Source organism: Equus quagga, unplaced genomic scaffold, assembly GCF_021613505.1.
Source record: "Equus quagga isolate Etosha38 unplaced genomic scaffold, UCLA_HA_Equagga_1.0 153_RagTag, whole genome shotgun sequence".
Lineage (NCBI taxonomy): Eukaryota > Metazoa > Chordata > Mammalia > Perissodactyla > Equidae > Equus > Equus quagga.
Window position 1 is genome coordinate 4,619,536 of NW_025796915.1, and position 24,815 is coordinate 4,644,350.

Sequence of the window (24,815 nt, forward strand, 5' to 3'; positions counted from 1 at the left end):
TAGAAATATTTTTCAGCTTATGATATATGCAAACTGGCCTTTGTAGACAGGGAGAATTGTAGTTTTTTGGAAAATAAAAGAAATAGCTTAAACCTGCTTTGCCTTTTACAAAGTTATTTCTCAGAGGCTGTCTTTGCAAAAAACATGAGGAAAAGTTTTTCTTTTAAGGTACATTCTTATTTATTACAGTGACCTATAAATTTTGAAAATTAAGCATCCTGCTAAGATTTTTGTATTTACTATTAAATATATTGTTTTCTGTAAAAGTTATTCACATTCTCTGTATGCTCCTTTGGCATGTAAAATATTATTTGTGAAAGTTGGTTGGTTGTATATTATTATCAATTTGGGCAAAGACATTCAATGTTATTGTAATCAGCAAACTGAACCTTTATTTAATCTCTACTTTGATAATTTCTAGATTTTTTTTGTTTTCTAATCTAGCTTTTCTTTCTGGCCAACATAGAGCTTCAATATAATAAACTTTTTGTGAAAACTCTTTTATTCTGGGATATAACGTGCATATAGAAAAGTGTGCAAAACAAAAAGATATAGCTTAGAGAATTATCACAAAATGAAACACCTCTGGAACTACCATCTAGGTTAAGAAATAGAATCTTATCAACACCCTAGAAATTCTCCTTGGACAAACTTTCTAAATTTCACTTTTTATCAAGGAAAATAAAAATCCTATGATTCATTTGCATTTTGAGGCAATGACTGAGCAAATTTCTTCCGGAGAATAATTGTTTGTATTAAAGTATATTAGTATCAATGCCAGCATTTAGCCTTTTTGCTTCCTCTACACCACTTACCACCACCTATTTTCTGGTGGGTTTGCGATAAAAGGATAGCATAAAGTTAGAACATTGTAGCATTGCAAAATGAAAACTAATGGAATTACTGTGAAAATTGATTTAAGTAGTAGATTCAGAACTTATATTGTGACCATAAATATAAATAATATACAAATATATCCAGGTGAAACAGGAATTGGAGATTATTTAAGCAGAAGCAGAATATATGGAAAGCAGAAGGTAACCAAGTTCAGATATTGAATGAGAATAAGAGGTCAAAGATAATACTTCTAGTGAAAAAAGAAGATGTAGACTGCAGAAGTACAGTATATTTTCACTTCCTTTGAGAGTATCTTTATAAAAAATTTCAGTGGACTCTTAGCTAATGGTCAACAAATATCCTGAGGGTGGACTAAAAAATCCTGGATATGCTCAGGGAATTCTCTGACATTCTTTTGCTTCATCAGGCCAACTGAACACAAATGAGAATATCATTGTAAAATCTACTTTTAACTGTTTAATTTTTTTTTGTAGACTTCCAAATGAAGGGACATAATGCCATTTTAAGGCCTTTAAATAAAAATTAATTCAATTTAATTATTCTTTTTAAGAACAAATCTGTTACAGTTGTAGACTCTGTATTATGGTGATCAGGAAACCATAAAATGTTCTTAGTGGAGTCATATAAGTAGGCAGCCTGAGTGAAGCTACATGTTGGCCCTGCTGGGAGGTAGAATGAGAAATGGTAATGATTTGTCTGGTCAGCAGCGAAGTTTTGGAGAACAGAGATTTCAGTGGTATCATCCGCCTTACCTCTGATTTACTCCTCCTGAGTAGGAAAGAGCATGGATTAGAGAGCACAGGGGAGATCATAACTTGACCTTGAATTGTACAGTATGTAGAAGTAAGTGCAGTGATGTTTTGTTTGGTTCTTTTGGAGTTACATGAAAGTATAGCCAAAGAGGAATTTTAATCAGTCTAAAAAGACTAGGCAGAGACAGGGAATTCAGCTGTGGCATTGGAATAAGAAGCAAGAACAAAAGAGTTCAAAGTATCATTCAGTTTCTTCATCTACAGAGAGAGAGACTGAAGCCATTCAAATAGTGTCTGCAAATAGACAGCTTTAATGTCTATTAACTTTAGTTTCTATATAACCTGTTCCCCTTCCTACCCCGCTCAGTGGACTGCATGACTAATGTGCTCCCAGTTGTTTCTGCAAGGGGAATAAGGGTTCCAGTGACCATCTCTTTTCAGAAATGGCCAGATACTAAAACTGATTGGATATGACCAAGAGTCTAGGATCTCTATACAGTACTCTGTCCACAGTGCTACTCAATACTTAAGACAATCACTTCTGTATCAGGCACTGTAGTGTGGTGGTTAAGAGTGAGGGTTTTAGATTGAACATCAGCGAAATGTTGGAGTAAGGACCTCTGAAAATTCTTTCTTCTGTAAAAGCAACAAGAACACTTACAAAGAGTGTCAGAATAACTTTCCCAGAACTCAGGAAATTTGTCAAAGTTTTGTAGTAATATGTGAATTGTTTATACAAGAAAAAAAGCTGAATATTAGTAAAGACAGTACGCTTTGTAGTGTTTTAGCTTGCACTATTTGCATCCCTCCCTCTCCAGCTCCATGGTAGCCTGGAAAACCAACATCCTAGGAGCACAATGAAAATCAGCAGTGTGGAAACCACTGGAGGAACTAGAAGGGGGTTGGAGCTCCTTCAAAGCCCCATTCCCAGAGAATTTTCATTATTTAGCCAATTGGGTAGTTCCCTGGAAGGACTCTCTTATAAGCCTGTCTTTAACCTGATTTGGAGCTTGCCCTGCTTGAATAGCCTTTCCTTAGGGGTGTTGTCAAAAAATAATCAGAAGCAATTGTTGAACATTGCAACTCCCTGATGCAGTAGATACCAGTTGGGCAAAAACTAACCAGAACACTTTAAAGGAAAAGCTTGGGAATGAGGTCTCCATCATGTCTTTGAAAAGTTCCCACATATTCATGGGAATCTAGATAGCCATGCACATGCATAGGGCTATGTACATGTCCAGGGGCTATATGCATAATCAGGAAAGACCTGAGAAGATCCTGATCTCTCACCTCTGGATAACCTTCAGGCTCTGTGCTAGCAGGAAGTGAAGGATAAGACAGAGTTGTAAACTGCCTAGCTGAGTGTTGGTGTGCCCCAGCAGACATACAGTGACCCTTGACAAAGACTGGGAGATTTATTGGTTTCAGGCATGTAAAGATATCTGCCTCCAGTCATTAGCTGACCGTTAAGCTAACTGAACAGAGATTTCCATGGTCATGTGTGACAAAGAATACAAACTTTATAGAATTAGTTCAGGAAAGTCCTAAACAAATAGCAACAACTCTCAGAAACAGCAACAAGAACAAAATCCTGGGGAGACGGGAGAATCTGATTTCCAGAGTTGCCATGTTATATTATTTAAAATGTCTGATGTTCTACACAAAATTACAAGACATGCAAAGAATATGACCTATACATGGGAAAAAAGAAATCAGTGGAAACTATCCCTCAGTAAAGCCAGACATTGAACTTACTAGACAAAGTCTTTAAGCTATTTTAAGTATGTTCTAAGACCTAAAAGCAACCATATCTGAAGAACTAAAGGAAAGTATGAGAACAATGTCTCACCAAATAGAGAATATCAATTTTACATATATATATATATATATAAACTCTGAAATGGGAAAACTAAGTATAATAATTGAAATGAAAAATTCACTAGAAGAATTCAAAAGCAGATTTGAACAGGCAGAAGCCAGAATCCATGAACTTCAAGACAGATCAGTTGAGATTATCTAGTCTAAGGAATGGAACGACAAAAGAATGAAGAAAAATGAACAGAGCTTCTAGACCCGTGGGATACCATAAAGCATACCAACTTCTGGGAGTCCAGAAGGAAAGGAGAGAAAGGAATAGAAAAGAATATTTCAAGAAATAATGGCCAAAAACTCCTCAAATTTGATGAGAAAATTAATCTGCACATTCAAGAATCCCAACAAACTACAAGGAGGGTGAATTCAAAGAGATCAAAACTTAGATACATCATAATTAAACTGTCCAGAGACAGAGGATACTGAAAGCAGCAAGAGAGAAGTGATTTATCATGTGCACAGTACCCTCAGTAAGATTAACAGTTGACTCATCATCAGAAACCATTGAGGCTGGAGGGCAGTGGCTTGACATATTCAAAGTGCTGAAAGAAAAGGACTGTCAATTAAGACTTCTATATTCAGCAAAATCCTATCCTTCAAAATGATGGTGAAATGAAGACATTCCTAGATAAACAAATCTTGAGTGACTATTACTAGCGGATCTGCCCCACAAGAAATAACAAAGGAAGTACTTCTGGCCGAAATGAAAGGACACTAGACAACAACTTGAAGCACATGAAATAATAATGCGCACCACTAAAGGCAACTACAGAGTTAAATATGAGACAGTATATATTGTTTTTTTAATCTTGTAACTTTTTCTGCTCTAATCTGATTCAAAAGACAACTGTACAAAACCGTAATTATAAATCTGTGTTGATGGACATGTCATTTTAAAGATGTAATTTGTATGACAATAACAGCATAAAAGAGGAGGAAGGGAATGGAACTATATAGGAGGAAAGTTTCTATATGCTATTTAAATTAAGTTGTTTTTAATCCAGACTAGATTGTTATAAATTAAGTTGCTAATTATAATTCCCTTGGCATCTGTTAAGAAAATAGCTAAAAAGTAATTTAGCAAAAGAAATGAGAAAAATACTAAAATAATATACTGTAAAATATCTGTTTAATTCAAAAGAGAGTAATAAAATAATAGAGGAACAAAACAATATGTCTAAAGACATATGTGGAAGCTAAACACACTTCTTAATAATCAATAGGTCAAAGAAGAAATCACAAGGGCAATTAGAAAATGATTTGAGATAAATGGAAGAAAATATGTACCAAAATTTATAGGATACCACTAAAACAATGCTTAGAGGGAAATTTGTAATTTTAAAACTTTTATTAGAAAAAAAGAAAGATCTCAAATAAATAATCTAATGCTCTACTTTAAGATTCTAGAAAAAATGAGGAAACTAAACCCAAAGCAAGCAGTAGGAAGGAAGTAATAAAGAGTAGATTTGAAAAAGATAAAATAGAGAATAGAGAACAATAAAGAAAACAAAACCGAAAGTTGGTTCTTTGAAAAGGTAAACAAAGTTGACAAATCTTGAGGTAGACTCACCACAAAGAAGAGAAAGACTTAACTTACTAAATTTTAGAATGAAAGAGGGGTGTTGCTACCAAGTGATGGAAATAAAAGGCGTCACACTATGTACAGTTGTGTAGCAACAAATTATAACCTAGTTGAAATAGGCAAATTCCAAGAAAGATGCAAACAACCAATACTGACTCAAGAAGAAATAGAAAACCTGAATAGGCCTATAACAAGAAAAGAGATTGTATTGGTAACAAAAGAAACTTCCTACAAAGCAAAGCCAGTGAACAGTGAATTCACTGAATGATTTCTATCAAATAATTTAGAAGAATTACCATCAATCCTTTATAAACTCTTCCAAAAATAGAAGATAAGAGAATATTTTAATTCTCATTAAAACCACAAACTAATATCCTTCAACAAAATCCTAGCAAACCAAATCCAGCAATACGTAAAAAGTATTATATACCATCATCTAGTGAAATTTACCTGGGAATGCAAAGTTAGTTTAACTTACAAAAATCAAATCAATGTTGTAGAATGTTAATAGAATAAATGACAAAAATCACATCATTGCCTCAGTAGACACAGAAAAAGCACTTGACAAAAACCAACACCTTTCATGTTTTTCTTCATAAAAACACCGAAGAACTAAGAATAGAAGGGGGCTTCCTCAACCTGATAAGGGGATCTATGAAAAACCCAAAGCTTACATCATACTTAATGGTGAATGACTGAATCCTTTTCCCCTAAGATCAGAAACAAGACAAGGATATCTGATTTCACCTCTTTATTCAGCATTGTCTTGGAGGTTCTGATAAGAGCAATTAGGCAAGAAAAAGAAATAAAAGACATCCACATTGGAGAGGAAGAAACCATTTTGTTTGAAGACGACATATTGTAGATAGAATATCCTAAAGAATCCACAAAAAAAGCTATTAGCACTAATAAATGAGGTCATCAGGGTTGGAGGACACAAGATCAATATGCAAAATCAGTTGTATTTCTATACGCTAACAATGAACAACCTGAAAACAAAATTAAGTTGGTGCTCCAATTACAAGAGTGCCAACAAATACAATACTTACTAATAAATTTAGGAAAAGAATTGTAAGACTTGTTCATTGAAAACTACGAAACGTTGAAAAACCTTAATACCTAAGTAAATGGAAAGATATCCCAAGTTCATGCACTGGAAGGCTTAATATAGTTAAGATGGCAATACTTGATCTACAGATTTAACATAGTCCCTGTCAGAACCTCAGCTACCTTTACGCAGAAATTGACAAGCTAATCCTAAAATTGATATGTAAATAGACCCAGAAATGCAAGAAGAACCAAGTTGGAGGACTCACATTTCCCAATGTGGATTAGGCAATGGATTCTTGGATATGTCACCTAAAGCATAAGCAACTAAAGAAAAAATGGATAAATTAGACTTCATCAAAGTTAAAAACTTTTTTGCCTTAAAGGACACTTAAGAAAGTGAAATGACACTCCACAGAATGATAGATAATATTTCTAAATCATGTATCTGATAAAAAACTGGTATCTAGAATATATACAGAACTCTTACTACTCAATAATAAAAAACTAATAACCCAGTTAAAAAATGAGCAAAGGATCTGAAAAGACATTTCTCCAAAGAAGATATGCAAATAGTCAATAAACACATGAAAAGATGCTCAATATTATTTGTCATCAGGGAAATGCAAATTGAAGCCACAGTGAGATACTACTTCCCGTCTACTAGGATGGCTATAATAAAAAAGACAGGCAATAACAAATGTTGATAAGGATGTGGAGAAATTGGAATCCTCGTGTGCTACAGTTGGAAATGTAAAATGGTACAGCCACTTTGTAAAACAGACTGGTAGTTATAGTTACATTTTACCCAGCAATTTCGCTCTTAGGTAGATACCCAAAATAATTGAAAACAGGTGTTCAAACAAAAACTTGTACATGATGTTCTTAGCAACATTATTCATAATGACCAAAAGGTCGAAACAACCCAAATGTCCATCAACTGATGAATGGATAAACAAAGTGTGGTAATCCATATACTGGAATGTTATCCTGCCATGTAAAAGAATGAAGTACTAGTACATGCTACAACATGGATGAACCTTGAAAGCATTTTGCTAAAGTGAAGGAAGTCAGACACAAGAGGCTGCGTATTGTATGATTCCATTTACATGAAATGTCTAGAATAGGCAAATCTATAGAGACAGAAAGTAGATTAGTGTTTGCTTAGGGCTGGAGTGGGTAGGCTGGGAGATGATGAGGGGAGTAATGGTTAAAGAGTATAGAGTTTTTCTTCAGTATGATGAAGATATTCTAAACTTGATTGTGATGGTTAAACAGCTTTGTGAATTATACTAAAAGCCATTGAATTTTCATTTTAAATAGGTGAATTGTATGCTATATGAATTATATTTCAATGAAGCTATTATACACAAACACAAAGAATGTCCGTAGTGGCTTTATTCATAATAGCCCCCAGTTGGAAACACCCAAATGTCCATCAGTGAAAGAAATGGATCACCAAGTTGTAATACATTCCTATCATGAAACATTATTCGGCAATAAAAGGGAACAAACTACTGATACTCATAGCAAGTGAGTCACAAAGAATATTGAGCAAAAAAGCCAAACATGACAGAGTACATACTGTATGATTTTATTTTATTTAAGAACAGGTAAAGTAATATACAGTGATAGAAATCATAACTTGATTGCCTCTGGGAGGGGCAAGGATGGTATTCACAGGAAGGAGATAAAATAACTTGCTGATGGAGGTGTTTTATATTTTGATTGAGGATTACATGGATGTAAACATTTAAGCTCATCAAACTGTATACTTGAGATCAGTGGATTTTACTGTGTATGAAATATACCTTTAGAAAACGGCCCTAAGGTTTGGGAGCTGGCATTACAGAAACTTATAGGATCAGAGACATGGCTTCAGGTTTGAATGATACAGTGGTGTTGAGATTGAGCTCCTATTGTGTAGTTTAGGAGCTTCAAAGACCTTGAGTTTTTCTGTAACTGAAAGATAATTGAAAAATTCTGTTTGTTGGCCTTGCCTAGAGAAGCAGGAAGAACCTTAGCAATCTGTTAGGCCTTAGATAAGGTTTAAAAAAAAGTTACCTTTAGAAAAAATCAGTGCCCTGTATCTTCACCATGCATGGATATGGAGTCTGAATTTATGCTGTGTGTTTGGTACATAATCTCAAGATAAGAAATTATCAAAACTAGACCAGGAGAAACTAGCATAAGTGGACATTAAATTAAACCTCTTTTAAGAGTTTCTGAGACTCCTCAGACAATAACCCCAATGAAAATGTACTTATAAACCATCCTAGGAAACCAGACCCACGTTGACAGGGAGTTGGTACACACAACAAATGAGCAATATCGCTTTAAGGTTTGGAAATAGTATTATAGTCTGTAAAATAATGTTTAAAATAGTTGAAGAGTTAAAAGGAGGCATAGAAAGCAGAATGAAAAAACAGAAGTTTGAAAAAGCTAATGTAGCTTTGATGGTGACAAAACAGTCACAGATAGAAAATGCCACAATTTATTAGATAAAATAAAAAATAGATTCCAGTGGCTGTAGTAATGTTGAGTGATTTCTTAAAACTACATAATAATTTAGTATATTTAATATCTTGAATTTTTATATAAAATAGTTTAATACCATAATCATCTTAAATTATTTCTGACCAGCAGATTATCAAGTTAGCTACTGAAGGGCCTGAAAGTCTGGTGGTAACTTTTTAAAATTACAGTTTGGATTGAGTATGAGTAGAACTCACCAGGTGTTTTTTTATTAAGTGGTCCCCCTCAGCTCATATCCATCCACCCCCTCAACTAACCAAGTGCATGTTAGTCTGAACCTGAGTATTCTTCCTCCAAGTAGTCCATTAAGGGGGAGATTATTGATAATAATGAGAATAAAATATTTTTACCGAGATCTCTTTTGACTTGTCTCTTTGAAACATTGAACGTTTGCAACTGTGGACTCTCCATATTGGATAAATGAGATAATGTTTTATATTAGCTTGCTTTTTAATTATTGGACATGAAAAAAATTTTTCAAATCCATTTTATTAAAAAAATCCTGCTTTTTATATTATTATCTGATGTTACGGTATCATAAGACTCTGTCTTCTTAGCTAAAATGTAATGTTTACTCTCTGGTTATAGAAATCAAGTTTAAGGAATCATAGTTAGATTAAACCATGCTGTACAAACCTCTTTGAATGACTCTGCCTCTGTTTAACTTTTAACATGATTCTGTCTTGAGAATTATTCATAGGTAGTATCTGATTTCTAATTATACAGTAAATATGCACTAATAGAATGTTACTTCATTGTTTGTGTTGCTTAATTTACCTCGATCTATTGTTAAACTATTCACGTTTGTGTTGTAAAGGCAAACCTACGTAAATTTGAACTTAATGTCCTACCTAATTACTGTTCTTAATTGTCCTAGAGATGTTCTCTGGGTAAATGAAACTCAGCTCCCCCCAAAACCTGGAAAACCTGTATTCTCTTTTAAATCCATTTATCGATAATGTTTATGGTACTGAAACTTCCCCCCTCTTTGTTGCTCAAGTGACTCACTATTTCAGTAGCACTAATCTGGGGCTTTGGTCCTTACTTGAACATGCTCTCTTCCCTTTCCTACCAGTAGTTGATTCTGTCTCACTTTTCTAAGAAGTGGTGGTGAGCTACAGATTTTCCAGGTTTATTTTCAGATTTGTAAATACAGAAGCGCTGCTGGGTTTTCCTGCTCTATGGTGCTTTTCTTCTACTCTTTCTACATTGACACACTTGTTGGAATTCTTTCAAGTGTCATTAATGGCAAGATTTATGAAAGAATTGTTTAACTCTTGGTAAATTGTTTTGGGTGTATTTCTCTTTGGGGTTCCATCAGTGTTCCTTGCATTGTTGCCAACTATATGCTAATTATATTTCAGACCTGATAAAAATGAGTCTACTAAAAAAAAATGACTAAACCATACAAATTGTTTTTGAAATTTCCCTAGTATTTTAAATTAGAAATTTTTAATATGGTCTCAAGTCACAACTGAGTACTGAAAGGAATACTTTGAATACCTAAAAAGGACCTTTATTTTTTCCTAGTATTTTTGGTAATTTCCCTAAATTAATTGGAAAAATCATTCACATTTAATCCCTATTACTTGATACATTTTTATATACTCCTAAGATAGTTGGCAGCATTGTCCTTGATTCTCTCTTGGTTTGGGCTTATATAATGTCTTTTTCTTTTCTCCATTTTTTTGTTTTTCTTTTGCTTCCTAAGGACATGATGATACAACGCCATGTGCAATTTTGAAAAGTATGGATAGTTTTAGCTTTCTCCAACACCCAGTCCACCAGAGGAGCTTAGAGATTCTGCAGAGGTGCAAGGAAGAGAAGTACAGTAAGGCTGCAAATCCTGATAAACCCTGTGTTATCATGTAACCATTTGGAAATGGAAACCAGGAACATTCTACACCAGGGTGGGACATAAATTGCATAGGCAGTGTGACCTCCATACTCCTTTGACCAGTCAGTTAGGATACTTCTATTGATACTTTAGTTCTTTCTATCAAAAAAATGGATATACCTGTTCTTTTAACTTGGATAACTGTTTGCCTATGATCCTTGAGTTCTTAATCATACTTGGTTACAGACTCTGAATTGGTTTCCATTTTTCTCTTTAAAGTAGCCAAATGTTGGGTAAAAATGAATAAGGATTTTTTTCCTGCTGATTAAAAAAAAAGCTTTATTGAACTCTAATTGAAGTAAAATAAATTGCATGCAAAAGTATACAGTTTGGTAAATTTTGACAGATATGTGCACCTGTGAAATTATCACCACACTCAAGATAATTAACATATTCAACACTGCCAAAAGTTTCCTTTGCCCCTAATTCTGACTGATTTTTATGCTTGCTTATGCTTGAATTTCAACATCAGCAGTGCTGCTTTTGTGTATCATTGGTAAATCCAGTTAGTTTGAGTGCAGTCCCATCGCACTTTCCTATGTCTGGTTTCGGGCATAGCCACCACATTAATGTTTTGGCTTAGGAAAGAATGACAAAATCATAGTGGATGTCCTTGTTTCATTTGTTTTTACAAAATTGGTGTAAAAAGTTGCCCTTGGTCTCCATTTCCCCCTTTCTATTCGTTATATGCTCATTCTGCATGAAAGTGGTTTCTTTTGCCTGTTGTTGGATTACACTTATTTGGCTAATGCTATAGTGAGAATAAAGGGGTCCTTCAAAATACTCAAAGCCTAACTCAGCAATTTGCATATAATGGACCTCATTACTTATATGTTCTGTTCTGTTCTGAGCTTTTTACAAGTCACCACAGTTTCACTTTGCTAATTTCACAGTTTTGTGATTGAAATTCTATGAAATTTTAGTATCCCGTTATCAGTGAAAGAAGAATGTAAGCAGAATTCCTAAAAGCAAATGTTGTGGGTTCTTTCTTCAGTTCTTACTTTTGCTGTCTTGGTATAAGAAAATGTGTAATGCATTTTGAAAAGTATTTTCTCCTTTTAGAAAGAAGAAACGTAAGTGTTTCCTTTAAAAAGACATTCTTAAATGTTACTCTTAATTATTGCTGTTGTTTCTAAAAGATATACAACAAGTCGTCATTCCTATTATCCATTTCCTTTTCCAAATCTTTTAATCCATGGGACATTATTTAAAACTGTCTAAATATTTTTTTGGAGCTTGAATTAATTCTTTTTAACTTTTAAATAATCAGCAAGTGGTTTATTTGCTTTGTTGATTTTCATTTTCTTAGTCTGACGACCCCAGGCCTGATTGTATGCCAGCTTAGTATATATATGGGTCTAGAATAGGAAGGCACCAATTTCACCTTAGGCTGCATGAGTAAATTGTACATTTGTCTGTGTTCACCTATAAATTTATTTCTATATTTGTGGAACTTGGAGCTTTTCCATTATTAGTTTATTCCATTTTCCATTATAGTACTACCATTAATTAAAATTTTATATAAAATTATAAATTCAAGTTTGGGAGATTGTTTTTAAAAAGGATCAGGGGACTACCAGCCATGTGAAACCAGAGGACTACCAGATAATGGTGAATTGGTAAGATGAATGAACCCTCCCACAGGTAACAATAATAAAACCTGGAAAAAATGTAAGAATAACAAACTGTTTAAAAGCACTGGAAAAAGACTCAAAATACTAAAAGACCAAAAAGAAGCAGAAACCAGAGGAGACTTTATTCTATTAAGTAAGTGAATTTGTGGGTAAGAATTGTGAATTTGTGACCTTTTGCACAAGGTACTCTCCAACTTCCATAACTCCAGCGACAGAAAATCACAACTATACTGGGTTGAGGTGTCAGAGGACAAAGTTGAGGACTGGCAAAGCGGCTTCAAATTTAGGAGGATAATCCTGGAACTGAAAGAGCTGCCAAAGGGCTAAAACCCAAAGTTAGAGTATGAATTCTGGCAACCATACTTGGCTGACTGCTGTGAGTATCCAGGGAAGACTGTAGGAGCCCTGTCAAAAAAGCAGTGCAAACCAAATAGGAGATAACCTTTGAAAGACACAATGGCAATTGATGAGATTTGCAGGTTTGCTGCTTTTTTGACTGAGGGCTTTTTGTATTTGTGCATAGCTCCTGTGGGAGGGAAAGCCAAATTCTTCCTGCCTTAGTTGGAATCCCATAAGTAGAGGAGAGAGAGAAAAAGGCTTGAAGAAACAGTGACTGAAAACTTCTCACGTTTGGTTAAAAAAACTACCTTAGAGATCCAAGAAGATGAGTGACCTCCAAATAGAACAAATACAAAAGAAAACCACAACTAGGCACATTATAGGTTAACTGCTAAATGCTAGAGATAAAGAGAGAATCTTGAAAGCAGCCAGGAGAAAATATGACACATCAAATACAAGGGAATAATGATATGATTAACACCTGACTTCTTATTAAAAGCAATGGAGGGGCCAGCCCCAGGGCTGAGTGGTTAAGTTCATGTGCTTCAGCAGCCCAGGGATTCGCCAGTTCGGATCCTGGGCGTGGACTAGCACCACTCATCAAGCCATCCTGAGGCAGTATTCCACATGCCACAGCTAGAAGGACCCACAACTAAAATACACAACTATGTACTGAGGGGCTTTGGGGAGAAGAAAGAAAAAAATTTTTAAAAAGCAATGGAGGCTGAAAAATATCCAAAAACATAATTAACCCCACCCCCCCCCCCAAACTCCAAAAACACAAATAATTTCAGGCAGAATTTCTGTATTTGTAGTTTGGGTCCAGGCAAGTTAACTATCTGTTAGAAGAAAAATTGTCAGTCTTCAGAAGAACATAACAGAATTCAGTGTTGCTACAGTGTATTATCTACAATGTCAGTTAGCAAAAGTACCATTCAGAAATGAAGGGAAATGACACTAGATGGTAACTTGGATGTATGGTAAGAAGGGTCAGATAGTAAATATTTTAGGCTCTGTAGGTCATATGGTCTCTGTTGAAACAACTCAATTTTGCTCTGAAAGGAGCCATAGATAAACATAAATAAATAAGTATGGCTGTGTTTCAATAAGACTTTGCTGTGGACACTGATATTTAAATTTCATATAATTTTCACATGTCACAAAAATATTCTTCCATTGAGTTTTTCCTCAACCATTTAAAAATGTAAAAACCATTCTTAGCTCGCAGGCCATGCAAAAATAGGTGGTGGGTTTGATTTGGCCCATGGACTCTAGTTTGCTGATCCATGAATTATTGGAAGGAATAAAGAAACCAGAAATAATAAATACGTTTAAAAATAAATGACTATGTATATTTTTTTCCCTTCTCTTAATCTTTTAACAAGATATATGACTGTTTAAGGTAAAAATTAGAATTGTTTTGGTGGTTTAAAACATGTACACAAATTCTTTGATACTCCTCCCTTCAAAAGGCATATGCTGTACTTAGTGACTCCCTCTAACAAACGGAATGTGGCACAAGTGACAGGGTATGACCTTCAAGATTAAGACATAAAAGGTATTGTGGCTCTTCCTCCTCCTGTTCATTTCCAGTGATTCTACCTTCTCTCTGCAGTGCCTATTCTCTGAGATTTGGCAGGGAGGAAATTAGAGGAGTGGGGAGAAATTGGGATTCTTGGGAGCATGAGCTGTAGCGTCACTTCCGCAAAGGTCAGGAGCTCTGGAAAGGAGAAGGAATAAGATGGTAGGAGGAAGAGAGAGAGATGGTAGAATAGAATAATCTCACTTCAATTTGAACTTATACTTTTGACCTTCAATCTAGTCTAGGGACAATGGAGATTGTGATGTTTGTGAATAAGATGAAGGATTAGCAATTGTGAGAGAAGAGCTATGGGCTTGATAGGCTTCACTCCTTTCACCTTGCTGACAGTGCCTGCCTTAATGTCCCTAACCTCAGGCATCAGTATGATCACACAAATGATTGAAATTTTAAAATATTGTCTGATCAAAATGAAATTAAAATAGAAATCAGTAACAGAAAGATATCTGAGAAATCCTCAAATATTTGGAAAATAATATACATAAATAACTCAAGTAAAGAAAAATTCAAAATGGCAACTTGAAAGTACTTTGATGTCAATGATAATGGCAAACACAACATATTACAACTTAGTAATGCAACTAAAGAAGTGCTTAGAAAAAATTCATAGCTTTAAATCCTTATGTTAGGGAAAAAAATAAAAAATCAATGATCTAAGCTTTTGCCTGATGATGCTACAACAAGAAGAGCATATTAGACCCAAAATAAGTAGAAGGAAGTAAATAATAAAGTTAAGAGCTAAAATCAGTGACTAGAAAGCAGACCAACAGTTGAGAAAATCAGTGGAGATCAAAAGCTGATTTTTCAACAAGAGCAATGAAATTGATAAAACTTGAGCCCAGCACTGTCCAATAGAACTTTCTCTGAAGATGGAAATGTTCTCCAAGTATGCTGTTCAAAATTGTAGCCATTAGCCACGTGTGGCTGTTAAGCATGTGAAAGTTTTGAAAAATTTAAAACCCAATGTTTTAATTAAATTAAATTTGGATAGCCATATATGGCCAGTGGCTTCTGTATTGGACAGTGAAGTTCTAGCCATTCTGATCAAGAAATATGAGAGAAGACACAAATGCTATTATCTGGAATGAAAGAGTGGACACAGTTACATACGGTACAGACATCAAAAGGTTGAAGAGAGATTATGAACATTTATGCCAATACATTTGATAACTTAGATGAAATGGACAAATTCCTTGAATGTCATTAAGTTATCAAAACTGACCCAAGGAAAAATAGAAAAATCTAATTATTCCTGTATCTATTAACAATATTGGATTCATAAGTAAAATCTTCCCACACACAAACACAAAAAGGTCCAGGCCCGGATAACTTCAATAGTGAATTTTATTTAAGAAACATTTAAGCAAGGATTAATACTAGTTCTCTTTAACTCTTTCAGAAAAGAAAGGTGCAAGGAACACTATAAAAATCATGTCATTAGGCCAGTATTATCACTCTAATACCTAAACCAGACAAAACATCACAAGAAAATTACAGACCAACATACCTCACAATGATAGATATAAAAATCCTTGAGAAAATAAGAGCAAACTGAATTCAGCAATATATTAAAGCAATACATGAAGACCAAGTGGAATTTATCCCAGGCATGAAAGGTTGATTTGATAATAGAAAATCAATCAATATAACTCACCATATTAACCATCTCAAAAAGAAAAACCATATTATCGTCTTAGTAGATGGATAAAGAGTTTTTCATAATTCTACACTTACTCCTACTTAAAAACTTTTAGTAGCCTAGGAATAGAAGGCAACTTTCTCAACTCTATAATGAATATGCATGAAAATGCTACAGCAGACTTCATTGTTAGTGGTGAAAGATTGAATACTTCTTCCCTGACATTGAGAATAAGGCAGAGATGTCTGCTTTTGCCACTGAAATTTAACATTGTACAAAAGGTCATAGTGCAATAAGGCAATAAAAAGAAAGAAAAGGTACATAGATACGTGATCATCTATATAGAAAGTGATAAGGAGTTTAAAAAATGCTGTTTGATCTGAAAAATTAATGATCTCACAGGATACCAGGTAAATATATGAAATTGAACTGTAATATTGTAGCCATGAACACTTGGAAAATGAAACTTATAAATGCCATTTATATATCTGTGGCAACCAGCCTCCTACATATTTCTCGGTCATCCCCGTCTTCTGGTATTCACAATCTTATGTAGTCTTCTCCCACATTTTACCACTGTTGGTCTTTATGACCTATCGGACATGGCAGAAGTGATAGGATGTCATTTCCAAAATTAAGTTATAAAAGTCTACAGTTTCCCTCTTAGGTAATTTCTGACTTGCTAGCTCTCTTGGCATCACTGTTTCTGGGAGAAGCAAGCTGTCATTTGTGAATAGCCCTAGTCAACAGGCAGTGAGGAACTGAGGCTTGCCGTCAAATACATAAGTGACTTTAGAAGCGGATCCTTCAGTTCGCTTCCAGTTTTGAGGGGACTGCAGCCTTGGCCGACAACTTGAATACAACCTCATGAGAAACCCTGTCAGAACTACCCAGCTAAGCAACTCTTGAAACCTGTTCCTCTAGAAACTGTGTAACATGATCAACTGTTGTTTTAAAGTGCCAGGTTTGGGAATAATTGAATATGCAAGGGATAATAACGTAACATCAAAACATGAAATACTTAGGGATAAACTTAACAAAATATGTGTTAGACCTGTATACAACTGAGAGAAATTGAAAAATGCCTAAATACATGAAGAGAAATATGTTTTTGTATTTCTGAGATGTCAGTTCTTCCCTCAAGTGGATCTATAAATTGAATGCAATCCCAGAAGGTCACAGCAGATTTTTTGGGTGGAATTTCACAAGCTAATAACTAAAATTTATACAGAAGTGTAGAATACCTAGAATGACCAAAACAATTTTGAAAAGGAACAACAAAGCTGGAGAACTTACACTGTTTGATTTCAAGACTAAAATAATCATGACATTAGTCTCTTAGTGTAAGGATCAACAGATCAGTAGAACCAAATAAAAAATCCAGAGATCTACACATATACTGTCAATTGATTTGCAACAAAGTCACTGAGATAATTTAGTGGGGTAGAGTATAGTCTTTTAAACAATGGCGCTGGAACAACTGGATTATCCATGTTCCAAGAGAACTTTGACCCTATATTATGCATAAAAATTAACTCAGAATGGGTCATACAGCTCTTTGTAAACAGTACAACTATTAAATTTGTAGAAGAAAACCTGAGAGAAAATTTTTGCGATCTTGGGATAGGCAAAGATTTCTTAGATGAGACATAAGAGCATGAACTATAAAAGGAAAAGAATAAAAAATTGGAGTTCACCAAAATTGAAAACTTCTGTTTTTAAAAAGATATTCTTAAGGAAACAAAAAGCATACCGCAGCCTGGGAAACAATATTTGAGATAATTTAGAATACTGATAACTGATAATGGACTTGAGAACAAAATGTTTAAAAAAGTCATGCAATAATAGATAAACAGTTGAGTTAAAAATGAACAAAAGATTTGAACATACACTTCAAAAAAGAAGATATATGAATGGTCCATAGCCACATGAAAGATTATCAGCTTCATTAGTCCTTAGGGAAATGCAAATTATAATCACAGTGAGGTCTCATTAACACCCTGTATCATGGCTAAAATTTAAGAAGTTGACAATACTAACTGATGATGAGGATGTGGAGCAGCTGAAACACTTAACACTCTATTGGCAATGTAAAATAGTACAATTATTTTGGAAGACAGTTTGTCAGTTTTTTATAAAGGTAAGCATATACTTTCCATATGTTCCATTAATTCTATTCCCAAATATTTACCTGAGAGAAATGAAAGCGTATGTTCACACAAAGACATTTATAGATCAATCTCTAAAATATATATGAAACATTAAAAAATGGTATATGATCACAATTCCTATTTGAAAATGATAAACGGAAACAAACACAAGAGATTCTAGTATGTATTTGGTGAAGCCTGCAGGGAAGGCAGAGTGTGTTTCTCTTGAATTGATTGAATATAGATATTTATCAAATTTAGGAAATCAATATGAGTAAATAATCATGAAGTATGCGTTACAGACAACAACAATAACAAAAATAGAATCTTTGTCTTTTAAAATAGCATAAGAAACCTTTATCTGTCAAATGAAAGCTGAGGGGAAAAATGAGCTTAAAGAGTGAAATAAATGGAAAGTATAAAATAAGATACAAGAAACAGGTCCTACTGTTTAAAATTAATGAAAATAGATTAACCTCACCAATTAAAATCTCAAAATGAATGTTTCAGAAAGTTTAATTATTAAATGATGGCTACAGGAGTCTTAAAACAGTGAAAATAAAAGGATGGACAAAGATATACCAGGCAAAGATGAACAATAGTGGTAAATAAAACTAGATAGTAATCTCAGCAGATCTGCACCAGTAGAACTTAGAATAAGATTTAGATGAGAAAGACAGAAGCTGAACTCACTAGAAACTTTGAGATCTGATAAGGAAATTGGTAAAAGTATGTGTAAATCTAAATAAGAAATTACTTTATAAAACTTAGTAGTAATGCCTAATTTGCTTGATTAACGAAGAAAACAAGGTGAATATAATTACTAGGTGACATCTGTTATGGGAAGGGGATGATGAGAATCAAAGCATTTGAAGGTTCTTGTACTCTTTAGGAAAAGAAAAAAATTAACTTAGTTGAGAATTCATGAGTTTGTAAAAAACTGAAAGATAATCAAGGAGGAGAGTATATATAACTTCTAAAACAAAGGAAAGAAGTTGAATATAAAGAAAATATTCAGTAGAAATCTAGATAAAAGCATACCGTAATTAGGGTAGATAGAAAGCATAAAAGAAGGCAGAAAAAATATTGCAGATATATCAGTAATACCATTAAATTAAAATGAACCAAACCAGAAAGTTAAAGAACAGGTTATGCAACCAAGAAAAATAAAATTCATCTGTAAAATGTTTATAAGAGACAAACCTAAAACATATGAACACAAAAAGATTAAAAATAAAATAATGGAATGAAGTTGTGTCAGAAAACTTATTCTTGCTCTCTTGTACATTTTCTCACCTCCTTTAGGCAACTCCTGTTAAGATTTCTGTTACTATAAATTAGTTTTGCTTTTTCTAAAAATTGTACAGAAATGGAATCATACATTATATATTCTTTTGTGTTCTCATTCTGTTATGCAACATAATGGGTATATATATCATCTATGTTGTTCCATATAGCATTAATTTGTAGGCAAGTTGTATTCCACTATACATATGTGTGTATAACTGTGTATACAACTTTGTGTTTATCATTTGTTTCTTGATGGATATGAGGGTTGTGTACTGTTTTGAGCTATTGTGAGAAACCCTGCTATAAATGTTCAAGTGATTTTGTGTAGTCTATTTTCATTCCTTGGGTAAGACTTGTGAGTGGAGTTTCTGTGTCATAAACTAGGCATATGTTTAACATTAGGAACTATCAAACTGGCGTTTAAAGATGTTCCATTTTCTTTTGTCCTCCATTATTTGTGGTGATAAACTCAGATGTCATCCTTTTGTCATTCTTTCATATCTAATGTACCTTTGCTCCTCTGGCTGCTTTAAGGTTTTCTTTTTATTTTTTGGTTTTCAGCAATTTGACTTTGATGTCCAGAGGTGTGATTTTATATTATCCTGTTTGGAATTTGCTGCACCTTTTGGACCTGTGCTTCATTGTTTTTCATCAAATTTAGGAAACTTTTGGCCAATATTTTTTCAAAAATGTACTCTGCTACAATTTCTCTTTTCCTTCTGAGACTTCAATTACATGTTCTTAGAATATTTGATATTGTCTCACAGATTTCTCATACTCTGGTTCCTTTTTATAGCCTCCATTTCTCTCCTGACATTTTCTATCTGTTAACTCAAAAGACCTATCTTCTACTTTAAGTCGTTGAACATTATGATGGCTATTTTAAATGCCTTTTGTGCTAATTCCAACAGGAGTGTGATGTTGGGATCTGATGCTGTTGGAATGGGATCAGGAAGAAAGGTGCACAGGACTTCATTCTCTAATCTGAGTGATCAGTTGCAAGTGTTCAGTGTATTATTCCTTATGCCTTTTTAATGTTTAAAATATTTAATGATATTAACAAATCATTACACAGAGGGAAATAAGGAAGTCAAATAAAATGCATAAAAGAACCACCCTAAAAGAAACACTCTGTTGTGTTTGCAGGGAAGATACTCCAAGAGAGAGAAGAAAATTCCCTCTGAGCACTTTACAGTATAGAAGAATTTAAGAACATGAATCCAATAAATAAATAGCGTGAATTTAAAACTATAAAATATCAGAATGAGGGGGCCAGCCCTGTGCCTGAGTAGTTAAGTTTGTGCACTCTGCTTCAGGGGCCTGGGCTTTTGCTGGTTCGGATCCTGGGCACAGACATGGCACCGCTCATCAGGCCCTGCTGAGGCGGTGCCTCACACAGCACACCAGAAGGACCCACAACTAGAATATACAGCTATGTATTGAGGGGTTGGGGAGAAGGAAAAACGAAAAGAAAATTGGCAACAGATGTCAGCTCAGGTGCCAATATTTTAAAAAAATGTATCAGAATGATATTGAAAATAGATATTGAACTACTGAAAACAAGCAGAGGAATAAAGCCAACAGAGGAAACATAGCTGAAAGTTGACTTAATAGTATTGAGGAAAGGTCTGAGATGCAAATATATGGAAGAAAAGAATGGATATGGTGATAGAAAATGGTAATTTGTCATGGGGTAATTGATGTCTATGACTTAGGAGCTGAATAAGTAAAAAGAAAGTTTTTGTGTGGGTGTAGATATATATCTTTAGTTCTTTAGGGTATAGAATTAGGAGGGGAGTTGCTGGGTCGTATGGTAACTCTGTGTTTAATTTTTTGATCAGCTGCTAGACTTTTCCAAAGTGACTATCATTTCACCTTCAGCGCTGTATGAAAAGTTCCAATTTTTCCATGTCCTTGCCAACATTTGTTACCTGTATTTTTGGTGTTATCCATCCTAGTGTGGTGTGAAGTGGTATCTCATTGTAATTTTGATTTTCATTTCTCTGATGACTAATGATGTTGAGCATTCTCTCATGTGCTTATTAGCTGTTTGCATATCTTCTTTGCAAAAATACCTGTTCAGATCCTTTTTTTATTTTTAAATTGGGTGGTCTTTTTATTATTCAGTTGCACGAGGTTTTTTTTTTATATTCTGGATTAAAGTTCCTTATCAGATATTTGATTTGGAAACATTTTCTACCATTCTGTGGGTTGTCTTTTCACTTTCTTCATACAGTGTTCTTTGAAGCACAAAAGTTTTAAGTTCTGATGATGTCCAGTTTATCCATTTTTTTCTTTGCTTGTGCTTTTGGTGTCATATCTAAGTAACCATTGCCTAACCCAATGTCAGGAAGATCAATTCCTATGTTTTCTCTTAAGAGTTTTATACTTTTGGCATTTATATTTTGACCTTAGACCCAACCTCATTCTATTGCATGTGGATATCTAGTTTTCCCAGCACCATTTGTTGAAAGATTATTTTCCCATTGAATTGTCTTGGCACCTTTGTCAAAATTCAATTGATCATAAGTGTAAAGGTTTATTTCTGTACTCTCAGTTCCTTTCCATTGATCTATTTGTCTATCTTTATGCTGATACCATACCGTCTCAGTTTACTTTATCTTTGTAGTAAGTTTTGAATTTAGGAAGTGTGAGTCCTCCAACCATGTTTTTCTCTTTCGGCATTGTTTGACTATTCTGGGTTCCCTGCATTTCCATGTTAATTTTAGGATCGGCTTACTCATTTCTGAAAAAAAAGACAGCTGGAATTTTAATAGAGATTGCATTAGTCTGTAGATCAATTTGGGGAGCATTGCCATCTTAACAATATTAAGTTTTCCAATTCGTGAGCATGGATGGCATTCCATTTATTTAGATTTTCTTCAATTTCTTTTAATGATATTTTGTAGTTTTTAGTTTAGACATTTTATACTTTTTTGTTCATGTTACTCCTTTATATTATTTTGGTGTTATTATTAATGGAATTGTTTTCTTAATTTCATTTTCTGATTGTTTATTGCTATTGTATAGAAATAAAGTTGATTTTTGGATATTGATCTTATGTTTTTTAATTTTGCTGAACTCATTTATTAGTCTTAATAGCTTTTTGTGAGTTACTTAGGATTTTCTGCATACAAGATGACCTCAAATAGAGATGTTTACTTCTTCCTTTCCAATGTATCTTACCTACATTAAATTTTTTTGTGGGTGTGTATGTTATGAAAATTGATAGCTTTATGTTTATAGAGCTTCAGTGTTCATCATATGATTTGAAGAAAATTATAACTTAAAAAATAGTGGTAATCCAGGGGGCTGGCCTGGTGGCATAGTGATTAAGTTCTCCGTGTTCTACTTTGGCAGCCTGGGGTTTGTGCATTCAGGTCCCAAGTGCAAACCTGCACACCACTCATCAAAGCCATGCTGTGGTGGCATCCCACATACAAAATATAGGAAGATTGGCACAGGTGTTAGCTCAGCGACAGTCTTCCTCAAGTGAAGAGAGGAAGATTGACAAGAGATGTTAGCTCAAGGCCAATCTTCCTCACCACCCCCCAAAAAAAAAATTTGTTAGTCCTTAAGGAAGAAATTTATCGTCTTTGATTCTTAGTGTCTTTATATGTGAGATTAATTGATCTCTAAAATCTATAGTCCGTGTCAGCAATATATTGTTGAAAAGTTTTATTGTTGATGCCAAAGAATCATTAGGAATTTTTTGAATATTGAAATAAGAAATGAGCTTGTACACTTCTAGACCTTCAGCCCAGTTACCCTTTTATTTTCTGATAATATTTAAATGAGAGGAGAAATAAAAAAATTTATTATTAAATTTCCTAGTTGACTTCATTGTCGGTTAAGTCAGATTTGCAAGTAATAGTCCTGAGGCTTGGTTCATGTTATTATTTAGATGTTTCTGACATGTTTAGCAAATACTATCGAAGTACGTTAATTTCATTTGTCCTTAGAAAAATTGTGTTTAGTTTCTTTTAGCATTGATTTGAAAATCTCTGCCTTTCATATGCTAGGTATAACCCGGAAAAATCCCAGAACACCTCTTTCTGATCTCCAGGGCATGAATACTCTAAATGAAAAAAACCAACAGTAAGTATCTTTGGTTTGTTTTCAAGGAATTATAGAAGAAATAACTAGAATTCTTGTTAATAATTTTGTGACTTTAAAAATATGAAGAAAATCATACCTCATTTGGTTTTTAGTTCTTGAAGCTTTTATAAATGGTATAGTAAGTTAATAAGGTTAGAGTTAACAAAACTATTAAGACTAAACTTGCCTCTGGTAGAATAATTGCACAATTAAAAGAAAGTTTCCCCAGAATAATTAAGAATGAGCACATGTGTTTTAATTCCTGAGACCCTTCTACATTTTATGTCTTGTGCAAAATTCAAGATTTTTTTCTGTTTTTTTCCCCATGAAGAAATCTTATTGGTAAGTAATAATTTTGTAGTTTAACTTACATCAAACCATCTAATACCTTTTCTTGATGAGTGTGATAACCAAAGCTTACCTTTTACCATTTTCACTGAAGATTTGTTGAGTAAAATTTGAAAGTAAGAAATATAAATAATTTTCTGAGCTTCTAAATAAAGTTTCTTTGTTCTTTATACATAACTGTTTTATAAAGATTGTACTCTATACAAGCAAAACAGGAATGTTTAGTGTCTAGAGTCGGCTATCTGTGTTTAAACATCCTCAAGAGAATTGAGCTTCTTAGTGCTGTACAAATAAAGATGGTCGGTCATTAAAATTAAAGTGTAACTTCATTGAGTAATTTTTCCAGTTTGAGTTACTATGTCTTTCTAATGTATATTGTCATTTCTATGCTCAGTAACTATTTTATAACTCTTTATTGCTTGTTAAAAGAAGTCTTGGTTCATTAGTCTCACATGCAACAACTGTCACAGCCCAAGTATCCAACCTCAATTATATTCATCTTAAATGTCAGCAAATCAAACTGCTTGCTATCTTTATAGAGTATGCATTTTATTTTCTTAACAATGATGCTTGGCTAATGATGAAATTCACCACTGTATTTGCATGTTAAATTTTACCCAACAACAAATTAAATCATTAATCTGGTGACTTGTGTGCCTTCAATTCAGTCTATTGGCAGTATTCTCACCCTGATCATTAGAGATCCCTAACTTAAGGAACCCATTTTCTTGATTTGGATTAAAAAAAGAAACTGTTCTGCCTCATTTCCCAAAACAATTTAATGGTTATAACTCTCCTAATTGCTGGTTTGTATTTCTTTGTACTTTCAATTTTGGATTCCTGAAGTGAGCTGTATGGGCCTCTGGTTTTTATACATCAGTTTGGATGGTCTCATATTTTGATTTAAGATTGATTGGGTTGTTCTGGACTCAAGCTATTAACTGAATTTAGGCACTGATGGAATGATAAACTAATTTTATAAAGGTATTTGTGTAAGCTGATTTATGAGACCCTTCTTTACAGGGAACTTGACTACATCAGCTTGATTCTTTAACTTTGTAAAAAACATGTGGCATTGAAGTAGTATTATCAGGAAAAGGCCATCTAGCAGCTTTAACAAGAGATCCTTCCAGATTGTGTTCGTTGTATTTGTGAATTTATTTTAGAGAAAATT

At 33.9% G+C, this 24,815-nt stretch overlaps 1 protein-coding gene across 6 annotated transcripts in view; it reads left to right on the top strand.

Annotated features, from left to right (window-relative positions):
* The window catches only part of LOC124233049 (unconventional myosin-IXa), a 289,642-nt gene that overhangs the window by 131,268 nt on the left and 133,559 nt on the right, over window positions 1-24,815 (top strand). For 5 of the 6 annotated variants that reach the window (XR_006886963.1, XM_046650076.1, XM_046650077.1 and 2 more), the window contains 2 exons: window positions 10,358-10,477; window positions 23,218-23,293. Coding sequence is in view for 5 of the 6 variants with exons in the window: in XM_046650076.1 (XP_046506032.1) it covers window positions 10,358-10,477; window positions 23,218-23,293 (196 nt within the window). In the remaining variant the exon portion in view is untranslated. The remainder of the gene's footprint in view (window positions 1-10,357; window positions 10,478-23,217; window positions 23,294-24,815) is intronic. The other variant, XM_046650079.1, reaches the window with a different exon arrangement.